We start from the raw sequence: 16,958 nt of genomic DNA on the forward strand, positions 1-16,958 counted from the left end.
AGGCTCCAGGAGCTCATTGCCAGATTCAACTCCAAATTAGGTTACATATTAGGCTGCTTTGGTGAGAAAAGCTGTAGGATTTGCTTTAATGCACCATGGCAGTAACCACAGATTGCAAGTATACTTACGTCAATAAAATCAATGTAATGACTCAAGAAAAATAAGAGATATTGCATCTTTTTAATGTGAGAGACATTTCCCCATATTTATTCTGAATAATGGAAACCCATGAACTTTAGGGTGTCAGAAGTATTATATGTTTTATGTGATTATGCAGGTCAAAGAGATTATGATGAATATCTATCTTTACAGGAAGTAATCAGTAAGTAATTAAGAGTAAATTATGAGTCACATTAAACTTAACCTTTATATGTACTTCAATTTTTCATTCAAGTTCCATCTCTCTACTTGTCAGTAGAAAGTTGATGTAATTTTAGTCCATCATTTATCTTTAAATATGTTGCCATTTAAAAAAAAAAGCCTAAATTATGTTCTTGCCTCTGTTGTCGTATCAATTACAATGCTTGCTCTCTACAAACTGATCAACTATTTATATGACTGGCAAAGAAGAAATGAGAAAGTCCCTTATGATACGAGAAACAGTCCCTTGTGATATGAGTCCCTTATGATATGAGATATCATTAAGTCCCTTATGATATGATGTGTATCATATGATACTTATGATATAATATGAGATATCAGAAAGAAAGAAGGAAACTGGAAACATTACAGAAACAGAGACAAAATAGAGTTTAAGTTGTCTAATCCTCATAAATGGTCTGTAATTGTCTAACTAGTGGTATATATTTTTTCTTTTTAGGCTTTTCAGAGCAACATTGTCCTGGTTTTGGCTTGAATAATTTTCCTCTTAGTAGCTGGTATAGTGCTGTTTTGGATTTAGGATGAGAACAATGTTGAAAACACACCAATGTTTTAGAGATTTTAGGTGTTGTAGAGTGGTGTTGTACTGTGGAGACAAGGATTTTTTAGCTTCTCACACTGCCCTGCCAGTGAGGAGGCTGGGGGTGAAGGAGGAGCTGGGAGGGGACAGAATCAGGACAGCTGATCCAAACTGGCCAAAGAGATGTCCCATACCATACGGTTTGATGCTCAACAATAAAACCAGGGAGAGTTGGCCAGGGCTAGGGAGGGAACTGCCACAAATCAGCGTCTGGCTTGGCATCTGTTAGTAGGTGGTGAGCTGGTGAGCAAACACATCGTGCGTCACTTTTTTTCTGCATTCTTTTGTCATTATTATTATTATTTTCCCTTTATTTTCTGTACTATTAAACTGTCTTTATCTCAAACTAGATTTTTTTTTTTTAACCATTTTTTCATTCAACACTCTCCTCTAGGCTTTTGTGGGGGGTGGGGTAAGGGGTGAGTTGTGTGGTGCTTAGCTATCTGCTATGTTAAACCACAACAAATATATACATATATATATATATATGTATATATATATATACATGTATATGTGTGTATATATATATATATATATACACACATATATATGTGTGTGTGTGTGTTTTCATATGGGTCTATCCATGCTATAGCTAAATAATCTAGGCATAATTTAGGTGATATATCACATAAAGGTGATATATCACATATAAATATCACATAAAGGTGATAGTTCTGTTGGAGGCCTCATGGTGTTAGATCAAGCCTCTGTTCCTCAACCTCAGGAAGTTATGATTTTTTTAGATGCCACGGAAAACTGTCAGGAATAGAGGGAAAAAAATCGGCAGAGAGGAGAAGAAACATGAATAAGTAAATTCAACACTATTTTTAAGAGAAAAGAGAAATTCTAAACCGTGTTGAAGCTGCAGGGAACCAAAATACTCAATGAAGAGCTTATAGTTGAATTTACTCTGATAGGACTTTATTGTGTTAATAACGATGTGGTAGTGCATTATGTGTGACTGTGAACAGTCAAACATTTATTACTTTTAAGTAAATAAAAAAAATAAATGCAGGATTTAAACAGTAGATTTCAGGGACAGAAAAAAACTATGGTATTAATCATTGTTACTGTGATAATATACAAAGAACTACTCACAGATACGTCCCACTGTGCTAGGCTCTGTAAAAATCAATTGGAAAAAATAAACAAACAAACAAACAAAAAAACACTATATAGTACAAGATGAAAACCAGACAGACAAAAGTAGTAAGGTATATAAAAGTATGTCATAACAGCATTTTTTTTCTTTATTCTGCAATCATATGTTTATTTTCTAGATTTAACTAGGTGGAGATAAATTAATTGGTAAAGGAATGGAAAAAGATAAAAACGCAGTGAGATGAAGGTGAGATGACTGGAAGAAAGTGATAGTAGAATCACAGCAGGAGTAAAGACACAAAGAAATAGGTAGAAGACTATTTTACACAATAAAAATAGGATGGTGACATTCCACACTGGATACAGTATATTATGGAGTATTCTCTGAAGGGATGAAGTTTCTTGCTTTGTTCAATTTATTGGCTGTGTTTGATAACTAGGATAGATTCATTTCATCCTATCATTGGTGGGGAGGAACGCAGTTTCAAAGATGAAAATGCAAGTATCTGCAAATGCAGACACTTATATAAGTTCCCATGGTAGTCCTTGGAGACCTGTTCAGTGCTGCCAAAAGATTCTACAACTGTTCTTTCTAAGAAATGTCAGTGTCAGCTCTGGATGAGAGCAACTGTTCTCTAGAAAACAGCTTGATTGGAAAAGATTGGAAAAGACCTCTAAGATTACTTAGTCCAACTTTTAACCTTGCACTGCCAAGTCCACCTTGTCACTAAGTTCTACATCTACAGAGTTCTTGATGACATCCAGGGATGGTGACTTCCCTAGGCCACACAACCCTTTCAGTAATATTTTTCCTAATATCTAACCTATCTTCCCTGGCACATCTTGAGGCAATTTCTTCTTGTCATATCACTTGGTCCCTGGGAGAAGAGACCGATTCAAACCTCACATTAGAAACCTTGCTATGTTCTACATGGCTATCTCACCTTTCTACCCATCTGTTCCTTTACATGCTCTGCCATTTTGTCTTTTTTTTTTTGTCATTTTTGTTTTTTGCCCCAGACTTGGGGGGGTGGAGGGGGATATGGAACTCATACAAACATTATTTGTAATTTTTCACAGCACATTAGAAGGGAAAGTAGATATCAGGGGAGACAAATATGCAGAGAGATAGCGTCAAAGATTTAATTGAGCAACAAAAGATGAGGGATAATGATACATAAGTGAGAAACATGTATTTGAGATGAAAGATATTAGATCATACAAGAAGGTAACACATTTCAATGTCCTTTTTGACTAGCTCTAGACAGCATCTTGATACATACACTTATGTTCACAGTTCCCATTCATAGATACCACTCTCCTATGTCCTGTAAATAGAGGCAAAACACTTCACCTAGAAATCCATTCTATGAAGTAGCCACTTACTGTGGCTGTTAATGTATTTTAAGAGTATTTTAACTCTTAACATTTTGATACCTACATCCATTTGAGGAATTCTGTTTTTCCTCTCTGTGCTTGGGTTTCCCTACAAATAAAAAGAGATAATATTTTCATATAAAAAATGTAAGATGATAAAGATTAAGGTACTTTGGAACACTGTGAAAAGCAATGAATGATTACTTTTTACAACAGCAAAGACTTATTTAAAGTTCTGTGCCTGACATGTATTTAAGACTTGGGCTATTAAGACTATTGCTTTGCTGTGGTCTTTACAGCCAGTCAGATTTCAGTAAGAAGCTGAGAAAAAACAAATTAAGAGGATGCATCTATACTGCCAAATAACACGGTTCCCAGCTCACTGCTTGGTCCTGAATTATATTTCACTCATATTTGAGCTTTATTAAGTTCTACTGGGATTGGTAAAACAAAAATGGAATAAACATCTGAGTGTATATTTCACTTGATGGTCCACTCCTTTTTGGCAGAATGGATGGAAATGTAGCACGTTTTAATCTTTTCTTCTTGCAGTAACTTATAAAAGGATCTTAATAGGCTTTCCAAGCTCAAGATCCTAAACAAAACTTTAAGCACCCCAAACCTGATCTAGTTGTCTGTGACACAGGTCTTACATTATTTCATTAAGTCTGAACAAGTGCATACATAAACAATAATAACACTGCAGGGCCATTAGGCTAGTTTTATGGTGTGGTATTGCATCCTTGAGTCACTCTTTGCCACCACATATGGAGGAACTATGGTGTATCTCCTGGACAGATGCATTTAGCAGAAAGATAGAAGGAACATTCTTCCCACTCACACTCACCATTTCTAAGGTGAGATCAATACCAAACAACTGATTTTAAATCACCTTGGTGTGGCACAGTGGAATGACAGTCATTCAGGTAAACATTTCTTTAGATGTTTCTAAGATGTTTCAGGCAGATGTTTCAGGTAGTAGATGTTTCTAAGAGTGTTGAGCAGAAATTAGTAGCATAACAACCCAGCTGAGATCATAAAGTCTTTTGTCTGCCATTACTAATGCAGAACCAACACCTAATTGAAACAAATTCCAAATTTTGCAAACTCAAAGAATTGAGAAATGTTGGCTAACACTGTCTACCCTAATCAACATAAGCTGTATTAAGAAGTCTTACCAATCTTCCAATCTTAAAAGATTGTCAACAACTACTTTTTTTTTTCTTTTTTTACTTTAGCTAAAATGAAGAAATTCTGACTAAATGTTTCAGAAAACTGGAAAATACAATCTCCTATGGGAGGATCAAAGAAAGCAGTTGTGATGATACTATGGTATATTTTTGGGGGGGAAATGGGAGATACAGGTTCAATGTGAAGATGTAAATACACTAAATATAGAAAAAAATAATTATTTGTGGTTGCAGTGTATGTGCTGATTATGCAGGGAAAGGCATATTTTTCTATAACACACAGCATCTGGGATACCCCGCTACAAGTAAAATAATCAAAGGCTCAAATTAAAATAATTTTTATATTAAAAGAATACAAGAGATTACATAAAATCTGTATTTTTCTATAGCTTACTTCACTTGGACAGACACGATTTATTACATTGTCATAAGATATGAAGCTTTTCAATAAAGAAAAACAAATGCACAGAACATCAAGGATCTTGTGATGAACATAGTCAGACAATTCCTCTTGCACAAGCACAGACACATGCACAAACCCCTGTTTTTCAGATGGACAGATTTCTAAGAAAGCCTGAGTTATTTCAGTGAGTAATACTGAAGACAGTATATGAAAAAGACAGAGGTGAAACAGAACTCATTTAACAACTTCTATATGAATGTTAAAAAATATTGTGGCTATCCTGTGATTGTGGCAGCACAAATTATTTCAAATAAGTTAAAGATTTTTCTTTATGTTCTGGATACATTTCAACATTTTTTATTTTTTTTTTTTTTTAATTCTACATGTAGTCCAGCTGGTTAGTGGATAAAATTAGCTCTGTGTATATTGCACATATTTTCATGGGTGTTCTAAATCCCAATTAATGAAGTTGTATGAAATAATAAGAGATCTCCAAAGAAAGAAAACTCTAGAAATGAAAGTACTGTAGTGGATCAGGATGGTTTTGTATGATTATCCAGCTGCTGCTGACAGTTCGTTTATGTATGTGCTTCTCCCATCCAAGGATGGTAAGAATAATTTACTACATCTCAAAAATTTACATTCATCTACAAATCAGTACACCATTGCACAACCCAGAATTCTATTTTTCATTTTAGTTACCATCTGAAAACTTCTAAAAGCAGGATGTAGTTTTGGTGAAATCTTTTGAAGTATCATTTCAGTTATGTATAAATGCACAAATGTTGGCATATATAAATTGGATATTTCTTCAGAAGTTGATACAGAAGTTGCCAACCACCCAACCCCAGAACAAAACAAACAAAAAAGCCAACACCATCCTTTGCATTCAGTGCAGACATTTTCACAAGAAAGATTCCTTTTTTCCTTTCTCATAGATAGAATATCAGTATTTAGAACATAAAGAAAGTTAGGATTTTTATATTTATCATCACAAGATTATTTTTTTCCTTGTAAGACTTTCTGCTGATTTTGCTATTATTAAAGCTGTTGCTGATGCATACTCTGACAATTTTGCTCAAGATTTAGAGAAGCTGCTATGAGTAGGTGGAAAATGATGACTTGATCTAGCGACCTGCAACAATACATTTTGAACTGAAAATATGGTTACTCAAGTGGAAAGAATGTGACCTAAAAAGGTTACTGAAGCAGATATCAAGAAGCTATTGGTAAGGAAAAAAATATACAGGAAACAGAACAGTCACTACTGTTCTCTTTAGTGATACCATAAGAGAATGTTTTAAAGCACTCCATATATATATAACTTGTACAAAGTATTTTTTATGCTTTTAGAGTAAATATATATATGTCATTATTATAATGATCCCACATCACTCCGCTCCCTTTGTTCAGCAGCCCTGTGCATCACTCTTTCACTTCCCACCCCACTCCTTCCTAGTTTAAAGCCCTATTTATGACATCAATCATCCTATTGGCTAACCTTCCATTTTCATCAAAGGATGAAAGTTAACTTCTCTGTGGTAACTTTGACTCTTTCCTTGTATTTGAAGTTCTTCGAGCTTAAGAATAGATCTTTTCTGGTTCTTCTCTCTATTTCAAATTGTAGCTGAATTAGCAATTTCAGATGTTAACTACACCGAGAAAATACCAGAAATTAAGTGATGTAAAATAACTACCAAAAAAACTAGCAGACGGTTTTACAATCTGGATTTTTTCTATTTAGAAATGCACATGTAAATCAAAGTACTCTAGCGTTAAATGGCCTATGAGGCTGAATGTTCTGGAACACATTGAAATTCACAGGAGTGAAAAGAAGCAAATAGTAATGTTAATACTTACATGAACTCTATGAGAAGGGAATTTTAGTTTGATTTATACATTTAATTAACTCATCAGTCATTAGCCTATGTAGTTCATAATCCTCTGGTGAAATAATTAACAAAGCCCCACCTTCACTCTACAATTATGCTATCATATTACTTAATGAATTATGATTCCTCTCTCCAGAATGTTGTGTTGCCATCTAAATGTAACACACATATATTTTTTTTAGGAATTCAAACAGTTTATTTCAGTTTCAAGGTATTGGGTGAATCAAACTAAACCCCATATTCCTATGGCAGTTTATCAGACATATATCCAGTAATAAGCTAATGGAATATATTAAAATGACTGAAAATATGAATATACGCAACAGATAAACTAAGGTTCCTAAAATAAACTGAGAGAGAAAACTGTCCATTGAACAGCTGGTTATACCAATCTTTCTTTTTCATATGCCTCAAAGTTGTTCTTACAATACAATATACTATCATCAGGAGATATATGTATTTTTTAAAGTAATATAATTCAGTGGTATTTTAAAAATAATAATATTAGCATTCAAATGGAGAAAAATAATTTAAGTGAAAAAAATGAAAGAGAATAGTCAAGTAAATACACTTCATTCATCATTTGTCATAACAGAATGAGAGAAAAAAGGCCATTAAAATAACAAACAGAACACAAAATCAAACCAATAAGCTTCTAAGAAATAATTAGAAAAATATACAGTTACATCAGAAATTGAAGAATGGAGATTTATCTCCAGTAATGTACACTTTTTGTAGCACAAACTGAAATATTTAAATAAGATCTAATTAGTGAAATATTGCAACTGACCCAAATCTCCTCTGAAACAAACACTAGACATACAATACACAAAATACGCACTACATGGGAAAAAAAATGATTCTGGAGGTCCCAGATATGTTTTAAATGTTGTAGTTACTTAGAATACTGGCTACTACGCTAAAGTCTGCTTCTCACAAAACAAATACGGCTATCTAACAAAAGCCACAATGAAAATTTGAAAACCTATATGCTGTAAAAATACTTGATTTCCTACATGCATATCTGCTTCTGTAAGTGCTGTACACAGAACAGCAGCTACTGAATTGGCATGAAAGTACCAAAGGACAAAATGAAATTTCTGATTATATTTTGCATGTTATACCTTACTAGTGAAGACAGTGCTATAATGAGGTAAAAATATCAATCTTTTAGTACAAAGATATGCTGCATTTTATGCTAAGCAAGATAAGCCTTCAGCCTGTGTGTCTGTCCAAGAGCTAATAGCTGATTGTATTTATTTATTTATTTTAAATGTAAATTCAGATCTTCATTCTGAACAATCACAAGAGTTACTGCGTGGGAGTATGTTTTGGATTTTTGAGGTTGAATAATGCTAACAATATATCTAAGTGTATTCTTCCATAATCAATGCATTTCCACAAATATATCTCAATAAATAAAATAGGAGTATCTCTGAAGAGCAAAATAATAAAATATCTGAAGTACTGCTTCAGAAGGGTAATTAATATTTCAGTTTTTTTTTTTTTTGTTTTTCTGTCATTTTAAAACAGGGAATGGTAACCTTAAATTTGGTGGTCCTGGGTCCCCTACCATGACTATGAAAGCTATAGTTAAGAAATGTAAGATTCTTATTCTTTCAGAATATACTTTTTAATAGATTTTTTTAGATGTCAAAAGCTTCATATTTATTGCAGATAAATTATTTTTTCTGGCATCAATATAAGGAAAAAAATGACAGTAAAGTTAACCACCAAAGCCTTTCTTGGCACTCTGTTAGTGATGCAATCTGCATATTGCAGGGCATTCCTACAGAACATTGACTTATATGGTTATCTCCTACAGATTTCTGTATCTGTGGATACAAAATTCCACAGTGCTTTAACAAAATTCCTCTTAAGACATTCTAAATGATTTTCATGAAATCTTGCTTGATTTAATGCTGTTAATCAGTTCAAGAGAATAAGTTGTTTTCCTTTTTTTGTGTGTGTGTGCATTAGATCAATAATGTATTTATTTTTAATTAGAATACTGTGCTTTAATGTTACTGATCTATTTTCACCCTTACTGATTTTAAAGTGGCATATTAATTTTCTTAACATCAAAAACAATTTAAAATTTTTCAACTTGTAATACTTTCCATCTTAGAGGCCGATACACCTACCTGAAAAAAGCTAGTACCATCAAAAACACACCAAGGAAACTGCAGACAGCAAATTCTCAGGTCTTATTGTATCTGCTCTGTAGAAAATGGTCATGACATGAAACTCAAGACAATACAGTCAAAAGATGCCTTTTCTCAGTAACAATACAATTTCAAGAAATAAACTCTATCTTTCTATGAGTCAGACTACCACTATTTAAAAATTTCGTACAGCATGAAAGAAAACTGTGATCTACTATAATAATTCCTGAGTGACACTTATTGGTCAATAGTGGAAGCTCTATGGAAAATATTTACAGAATTGCAGCCTCTAGTTATTGAATATGTAATATTTTTTTATCACAGCTGTTCCTTTCTGAATAATCAGTTTAATTAAAATTATCATCAAAAGCAAATTTATTCAATATCAAAAAACGCTAGATGAATCTAGACTTTGACAGGGCAAAACATACAAGGACATCTCTATGAAAACACTACCTCCTGAAAAGTAATACAAAAAATAGTTCACTCATAATTGGTGAATGGACCTCTGTTTAAAATAAGGAAATAATTGGATGTGAATTACTTAGATAAATTAGCCATTTTCAGATGGACTAGTCCTAGAAAACACTTTCATTTGGTGTTAAAAGCAAAGGCAGAGGAACTCTGAGGTCTTCAAAGTTATTTTTGAGAACTACAGGAATTACAGGATTAACTTCAATTTCTCAAGAGGGATAGGTAAATATTAAACCATGTTAAACAGGTATGTTCTGCAAGATGTGTGAAGTAATCTTTCAGGTTAAATCACTACTGCAAAAGCCCTAGAGTGGGTTCTGTGGCTTTTTCCTGCTCTGGCAGGGGGATTGGATGGACTACACGATCTTTCAAGGTCCCTTCCAATCCCTAACATTCTGTGATTTTTTGGGGCTCTATTAACTGCAAGAAAGGCCTGATGGGAAAGCAATTAAAAGCCTGATGGAAGGAGGTGGATTAAATCATACTTCCACTGCAGCAAGAAAGGGCTGAAAGGCACAGCTTAGCTGTTGTAAGATATTTTTTATGCCAATACAAATAGTTATGTTTTGGACTAGCTGAAGTTATCATTGGAAATACTTTAAAATTGATTTAGGTAGACAGCTGCTTGGAATGTCATAGGCATCATTATTTTGCCATATCATCCTCCTGAGGTCCTTCAGGGCTATGACTACATGATTCTTCAATTTAATGAAACAAATGTCCTCATAGAAAACATTTGGGTGAAAACAAACTAGCACTAAATGCATAAGATATTTATATGGAGGATCAGAAAGGCCACATATAAAATCTTATCGATAAACTTAGTAGAATTGGAATAGTCCAGCATAAGAAGGACAGGGAAGTATCAGAACAAGTCCAGAGGAGGGCCACAAAGATGATCAAGGGGCTGGAGCACATCTCCTATGAAGACGGCTGAGGGAGTTGGGGTTGTTCAGCCTGAAGAACAGAAGGCTCCAGGGAGACCTTCCAGTACCTAAAGGGGTTCTACAGGAAAGCTGGGGAGGGACTCTTTGTCAGGAAGTGTAGGGATAGGATAAGGATTAACGGCTTTAAACTAAAAGAGCATTGCTCAGAGAAGCTGTGGATGGCCCATCCCTGGAGGTGTTCAAGGCTGGGTTGGATGGGGCCTTGAGCAACCTGGTCTAGTGGAAGGTGTCCTGCCCATGGAGGGGCGGGTTGGAACCAGATGATCTTTAGGGTTCCTTCCAACCCAAACCATTCTATAATTCTATGATTTTATGAACTGCAAAAGGGACGGGTCATTTCTTACTTTTCACTTTATCTTTTATGAACATCTACCTATTTCATGAGTAATAACAGCAAATTTATGTTCCTCAATCATGGGAGAAATTAATTTACCATTCCTCTACAAATATATTCTGCTTCACTATTGCTGAACACCTTTCAAAAAAGCTTAATGTATTAATACAATTAAGCTGCAACTCAAAATACAACAACAACAACAACAACAACAAAACACTCAAACTTATCAATGTTTTCTGTGAAGGCCTTGCAGTGTCGTCCATATCTTCTGTCAGTCAGTCTCATAAAAATGTGTCTTTACCTTGAGAGCCTACTTTAAACTCTAGTAGCTAGAATTAATCTAGATCTTTACACTTGTAGAATCCTTCAAACTAGAGAGATATGACTAAGATTACTGTGAAATTGCTAAAGTTTTGGGGACACATAGTGCTCCCACCTCTGGGGCTGGAGGCTGAAGACCCCTACCTGTTCCAGGAGCTGATGCTGAGACCCCACTGGCTGCAGCAGCTGCCACCGCAGGGCAGGGCACCCAGACAGATTTCACTCAAACACAGAGGTCTCATCAGGAGCTGGCACTGAGCCCTTGCAGTGCTGACACTTGGGGTAGGCAGCAAGATTATGTAGAGAATATTAGGAAAGGATTTAGTAAGAAGATAGGACAGACTGTAGTGATAAGGAACAGACTCAGACTGTCAAGCCAGACCAGCCAGTGTATAAATACATACATCTAGTACTTAACAAACATGTGACTTTGCATAAAACTTTTCTAAAAATATACCAAAGAGAAATATTCTGTAATTTAGTTTTGAACTCATTGGACTTTTTTTCTTTTCCATTTTTTAAATAAAATACTATGTGTTCTTAAGTAAAATTTGCTGTTTGTGTATTATACAAATACCTACAGGCATGTTCTGAAAATCAAGCTCAGTTACTTTACACTGAATATTGTGAATAAAATGCAACTAAGATGAATATAAGATGCTTTCTCAAGATGGTTATATATATCAAATGAATGCTTAATAAATACTGTTGAATTATTTTTGTATGTGATAACAAAGCGGTTTCTAATCATTTCCAAAACTTGCAAAATGCTATGAAACAATTTTGATGGATTTTACTTTCTCTCTCTCTTTTTCTTTTTTTAAATGAATTTGCACTAACCTGAACATGAAGAAGATACATTTTCAAGTTATAGGCATCTCAAGCACAAATTTTAGAGACCAACAAGAATGAACTAAGAGGAAAGATGCAATGCTTTCTCTATTTCTGTCTTAATTTACAGTATTTCCAGTAGACTCCTAAAGAATTGAGAACATCAATATTTCTTCCTGTATTTGTTTCTGTATTTAATGTGTGCTTCCATGTGAATGAAAAAATTAAAATTAAAATTAAAATAAATAAGGTGCAAGCAAGTGTGTTGTGAAGAGTCTTGACAAAAACTTGATAACAATTAAAAACAACAACAAAAACAACAGAAAAACTTAGAAGATAAACAAAAAGAATAACTTCATAGAACAATGTTAAATTACATTCCTGTGTAATTATGATAATTATCATCATATTATATATGATAATATGTAATAAACAACATTTGCAGAAACACATTTGTAAAGAAAAAGTATTATTACAAATTATTGAAAGCTATTACAGAAAAGACAAAATATGCAACATGGAATTTTAAGCAGCAGTAACTAGAAATCAAAACTTTGCATTTTTGTTATTGCTGTAGTGAAAGCAAAGATCTTTAAAAATAATAATAATAATAATAATAATAATAATAATTAAAGGACCTCTAATATGGTTTGATATAGACTAATGTTGCACTTCACCTATTACCCTCAGAGCAATTTTCCTGATAGATTTTGTATCTAATCACAAGATCAAAGAAAGATACACATTTAATATCAGTGTTTCAGTAAATCACCTTTGCCCTCTCTGTTAATGACCGGTATAATGGAAGACATTCTAGCTGAAGTATTTTCTTCTTTTCTTCTTCTCTTCTCTTCAATACAACACTGTCCAATTGTTTATACTGATCTCTTGCTGTGGAAGTGTATTCTCCCCATCTTAATTTTCCATTGTACTAGCCAACACAGATTGTAAAGATTGTGTTTTACCACACAGCTTTTGTTCTGCATTTGGGATTGCTAGACTGATGTAAAAAGTCAGTGGTTTTCCATTCTCAGAAATTGTTAATCATCACTTCATGAATTTACTCATTTATTTCAGTCTATCATCCTCCTTTATATAGTAGACAGCTTTTGTCTACTACTAGATGATTAAATCCTGCTAATTCAAATTACAGGAGTTAGTACGACTATATGAATGGGTAAGGAGAAGAGAATATTGTCAGAAGCTTATATCTTATTCATCTCATTCTATTAATGTAACCACATAGAGACAATCTTATTCTTAGTTTCTTATATATATATATATGTCTTTTAAATTAAATGAAAAAGTAAACAACAGTGGGTAGAAACAGAGATTGAAATGAGGTTTGGGGAGTTTAAGGATTTAAAATTATGAAATTCTCTAGCCTTGCTCCATTTAACTCTATCCAGTTAGTACTATGCTGCATTAACTTTTCACATCAAGCACAATTCCAGTCACCGTCTGCTGGAGTTTAATTATCACTTATTTTTTATATGGAAAGGAGAATAATTATAGAAGAGATTTCAAAACAAACTTACTTTAGCATGGTATGCTACTTTTTACGTAATGGGCCATATAAACTTCAAATACTTTCACAATACCAGCACTTACCCACTGCTTTATACACTAGCTACTAAATTGCTAATTTGCTTAGCTCATCTCCATCTTATATGTAACAGTTTTGTATTTAGTAGCAAACACCAGCAAGCATTAAAAATAAATCATTGTGAATAATAGTAATCCAAGTCAGCATTTCAATGGAAAAAGTTGTAGAGAAAAAAAAAAAAAAACATTAGTGAGGACAGATAATACAGCATTAGTTTCGTATCATGACATAAAGAGGGGTGCTTTATGAACTCCCAGTAATTCTTCAAAATATGCAACCAGTGCTCTGATTTTCTGAACAGATGTGGGAATCAAGGCTCATGGGGCCTAAAATTTAGTTATGGACATGGCAGCATCACATGCGAGAGAGGAATGAGGTGAACAGATATAAGTCGATGCCACATGGCTGCAGAGCTATCAGAAACACATTACACCCACTCTAAAAGTCTTCTGTGCAGACACAGCTCTGCTATATCAGGCCCCTTCTCAAACCTTTTTTTTTTTTTGTAAATGAATATAAGACCTAGTACTTCTGTTTTAAGTCAGAGTTCATAACAGAGGTCTGAACGTCTGTTGTGCTGTGTTCTCACCTCCAGCTACAGAAATAAACCATTTCAGGTCACTTGCTTGATCTGAATCTGCAAAACAGATTGTGATTCTGTAATGGATGCTAAACTTTTGCTGTCTTCCTAAATATTTTTATATTTGATTTGCTATATGAACCAGAAACAGATCTGTACTGTAACCGGAAAGAAATACAGCTGCACCTAAACTGGGTTTATGGTCATTCCCAGTACCTGACAGTACCTGAATACTTAAGGTGTTCACAGCCATTTGTCCTAAATAAGAGGAAAATTGTATTTCAGGCATTTTTTGATCTAAAGGCATGCCTAACAAAGGCATGCATAGCTGCACAAACATTTATAAATGTTTAAAGGTCAAAAATAATCTGTGGATATAGTATGTATATATGGAAGTATTAGTTCTTTTCTCAACATTTTTCTATTCTCCCAACATTTCTTTTACACACAAGCAGAGACGTCGTACATCTTTCCCATTTTTTGAGAACACTATTTTAGATTAGAATTTATGCTTCTGAAGTCATATAATTCAGTCTGAATATTGACAACAAATGTAAGATACCGTGGAATTGTTAGTAAATTTCAAGGAAAGCTAATAATGAGGACCTTTACAAATACATAGGCTTGTTTATATATGTTTATATATAGTTTTTTTTTTTTATTTCAAATATTTTATTTAATAAATCAGTGAATTGGATTTCTTTGCCAGATATAAAAGCACATCATCATAATTCCAATTCACAATAAATAAAGACATACCTTGATATAATATACCTTGATATATAATATAATATAATATAATATAATATACCTTGATATATAATAAAGACATACCTTGATGATTATACCTTGATAATATTTCTATTGCTTCCTACCTTTTAAACCAGTAAAATGGGATAATTCCACCCTCCTTTAGCTGTTGAGAAAGTCATAATCTACTAAAGCTAGTTGTCTGGATTTTTTTCTAAATAAATATTTTTTTGGCATCAGAAGAGCATGATTCATCCAAAAGACTTCAGACAACTATTTAATGATGGAATACACTGTACATAAAACTGCCTTTTTTATTGATTAGAAAAGGTGCCTGCACATTTGACTTATAAATGAAACAGAATTTCTAGAAAGCTAAAACAAAGTAATTTAATCTCAATAGAGATACTTTGTATAAATTCTTCCTGGAAATCTTAATAATTTTGAACAAAGAATGAACTCAAATCTCAGTTTCTGTTCTCTAACAGCATTACATTTTTCTTAGAATATCATTGGAGTTTATTTGGACCAAAAGTCTTGGCAGCTTTTCTGGATAGACTTGGGTCTTGGCAGCAATTCTTGATTGACTTACATATTCATCCCTATTCAATATTCATTATTTTCTAATGAAGAAAATACAAAATATGTTTATAAATGGATATCCTTTAATACCTTTGTTGTTATCCATTCCTCCAACAGCATAAAGTGTGCCAACTGTAGATTTTCTAGGTTTAGTTCTTGGACTTTGCATGAGAGTTCTTCTCTCTGGTAAAAGATGGTATTTCATGGCTTCCAGAATAAGCTTCTGGCATTCTAGGTCATCCTTAAAAAGTGCATGGTTTTCTAGGTCAGCCAGTATCTGTGAATGACAAGATTATCAATAAAAAATGTTGTCATATTCCTAGGAAAGCAATACTATTCAATATGATACCACAAAACTGATGTCATAAATTTATGACTTCAGTGTGGAATACAGGCCTTTTGCAGGATCCTTTTTGCAGGAAGAGGGCCAGGAAAGTAAATATTTAATTGATCTTGAAAAGACTCCAAGCAACTTTTAGATTATTTCACCATCCCTCAAGACTACAATCTGTCTCTTACTGAAGCCACTGAAGAAAATTAAGTATTCTTTTGTAGGCTACAGCCTTACTTATTTTAATGGTTTCCAACATTTCTGGATTTGATAGGATCCAGGAGGAATCTCTTTGTAAGCATCCTGAACGTGCAGTCATATAACACCATTATACAGTATTTTATGTATTTTACTTTCCAGGAACATCCCTTATCTCTAATAAAATAAAATAAAATAAAAAACACAATCAAACAAACACAATGCTAGTGTAAGTTTTTCATTTATTGATTTGCTGTATTATTGGAAAAAATAAGGATTAATAATCCAGATCACGTGACCATCTTTGTAATTGGTGTAAAAGCTATTAGTAGTATAATTACTACAGTTACTATAGTTACTAGCTATTAGTAGCATAGTTACTGAATACAGCTGAAAGAAGATTCTACTATATTTCCAAGAAATTGTAAATGTTAAATGTTGAATTTACTTGCCTGTATGGACATACCTAGTAGCATTTGAAATGCTTTGCATCACTGTTGCAGTTTCTCCCTTCAGGCAGCTAAACACTGCACAGCCATTTGATCACTCCCTACCTGCCAGCCACCCCCCACCTCCCGCCCCAAGTGAGATGGGGGAGAGAACTGGAAGGGAAGATAATAATAACTATATACATATAAACATAAAAAGAAGTGATGAACAATGAAATTACTCACTATCTACCAATCGATGCCCAGCCAGTCCCAGAGCAGTGGTCCCACCCTCTCCCAGTTTTATTGCCTCACATGACACCATGAGGTATGGAATACCCCTTTGGCCAGTTTGGTTAGCTGTCCTGGCTCTGCCCCCTCCCAGCTCCTTGTGCATCCCCAGCCTCCTCACCGGACAGTGTAAGAAACTGAAAAGTCTTTGGAAGAGTGTAAGCATTACTCTGCGACAACTAAAATATCAGTG

At 33.9% G+C, this 16,958-nt stretch overlaps 1 protein-coding gene across 2 annotated transcripts in view; it reads right to left on the bottom strand.

Annotated features, from left to right (window-relative positions):
* Window positions 1-16,958, bottom strand: part of KLHL1 (kelch like family member 1) — a gene marked incomplete at its 5' end in the record, with an annotated part of 235,789 nt that overhangs the window by 51,755 nt on the left and 167,076 nt on the right. For both annotated transcript variants that reach the window (XM_084284977.1, XM_084284976.1), the window contains one exon: window positions 15,608-15,794. In XM_084284977.1, the coding sequence (XP_084141103.1) occupies window positions 15,608-15,794 (187 nt within the window). The remainder of the gene's footprint in view (window positions 1-15,607; window positions 15,795-16,958) is intronic.

This window comes from Netta rufina, assembly GCF_964035555.1.
Source record: "Netta rufina genome assembly, chromosome: 1".
Taxonomy (NCBI): domain Eukaryota; kingdom Metazoa; phylum Chordata; class Aves; order Anseriformes; family Anatidae; genus Netta; species Netta rufina.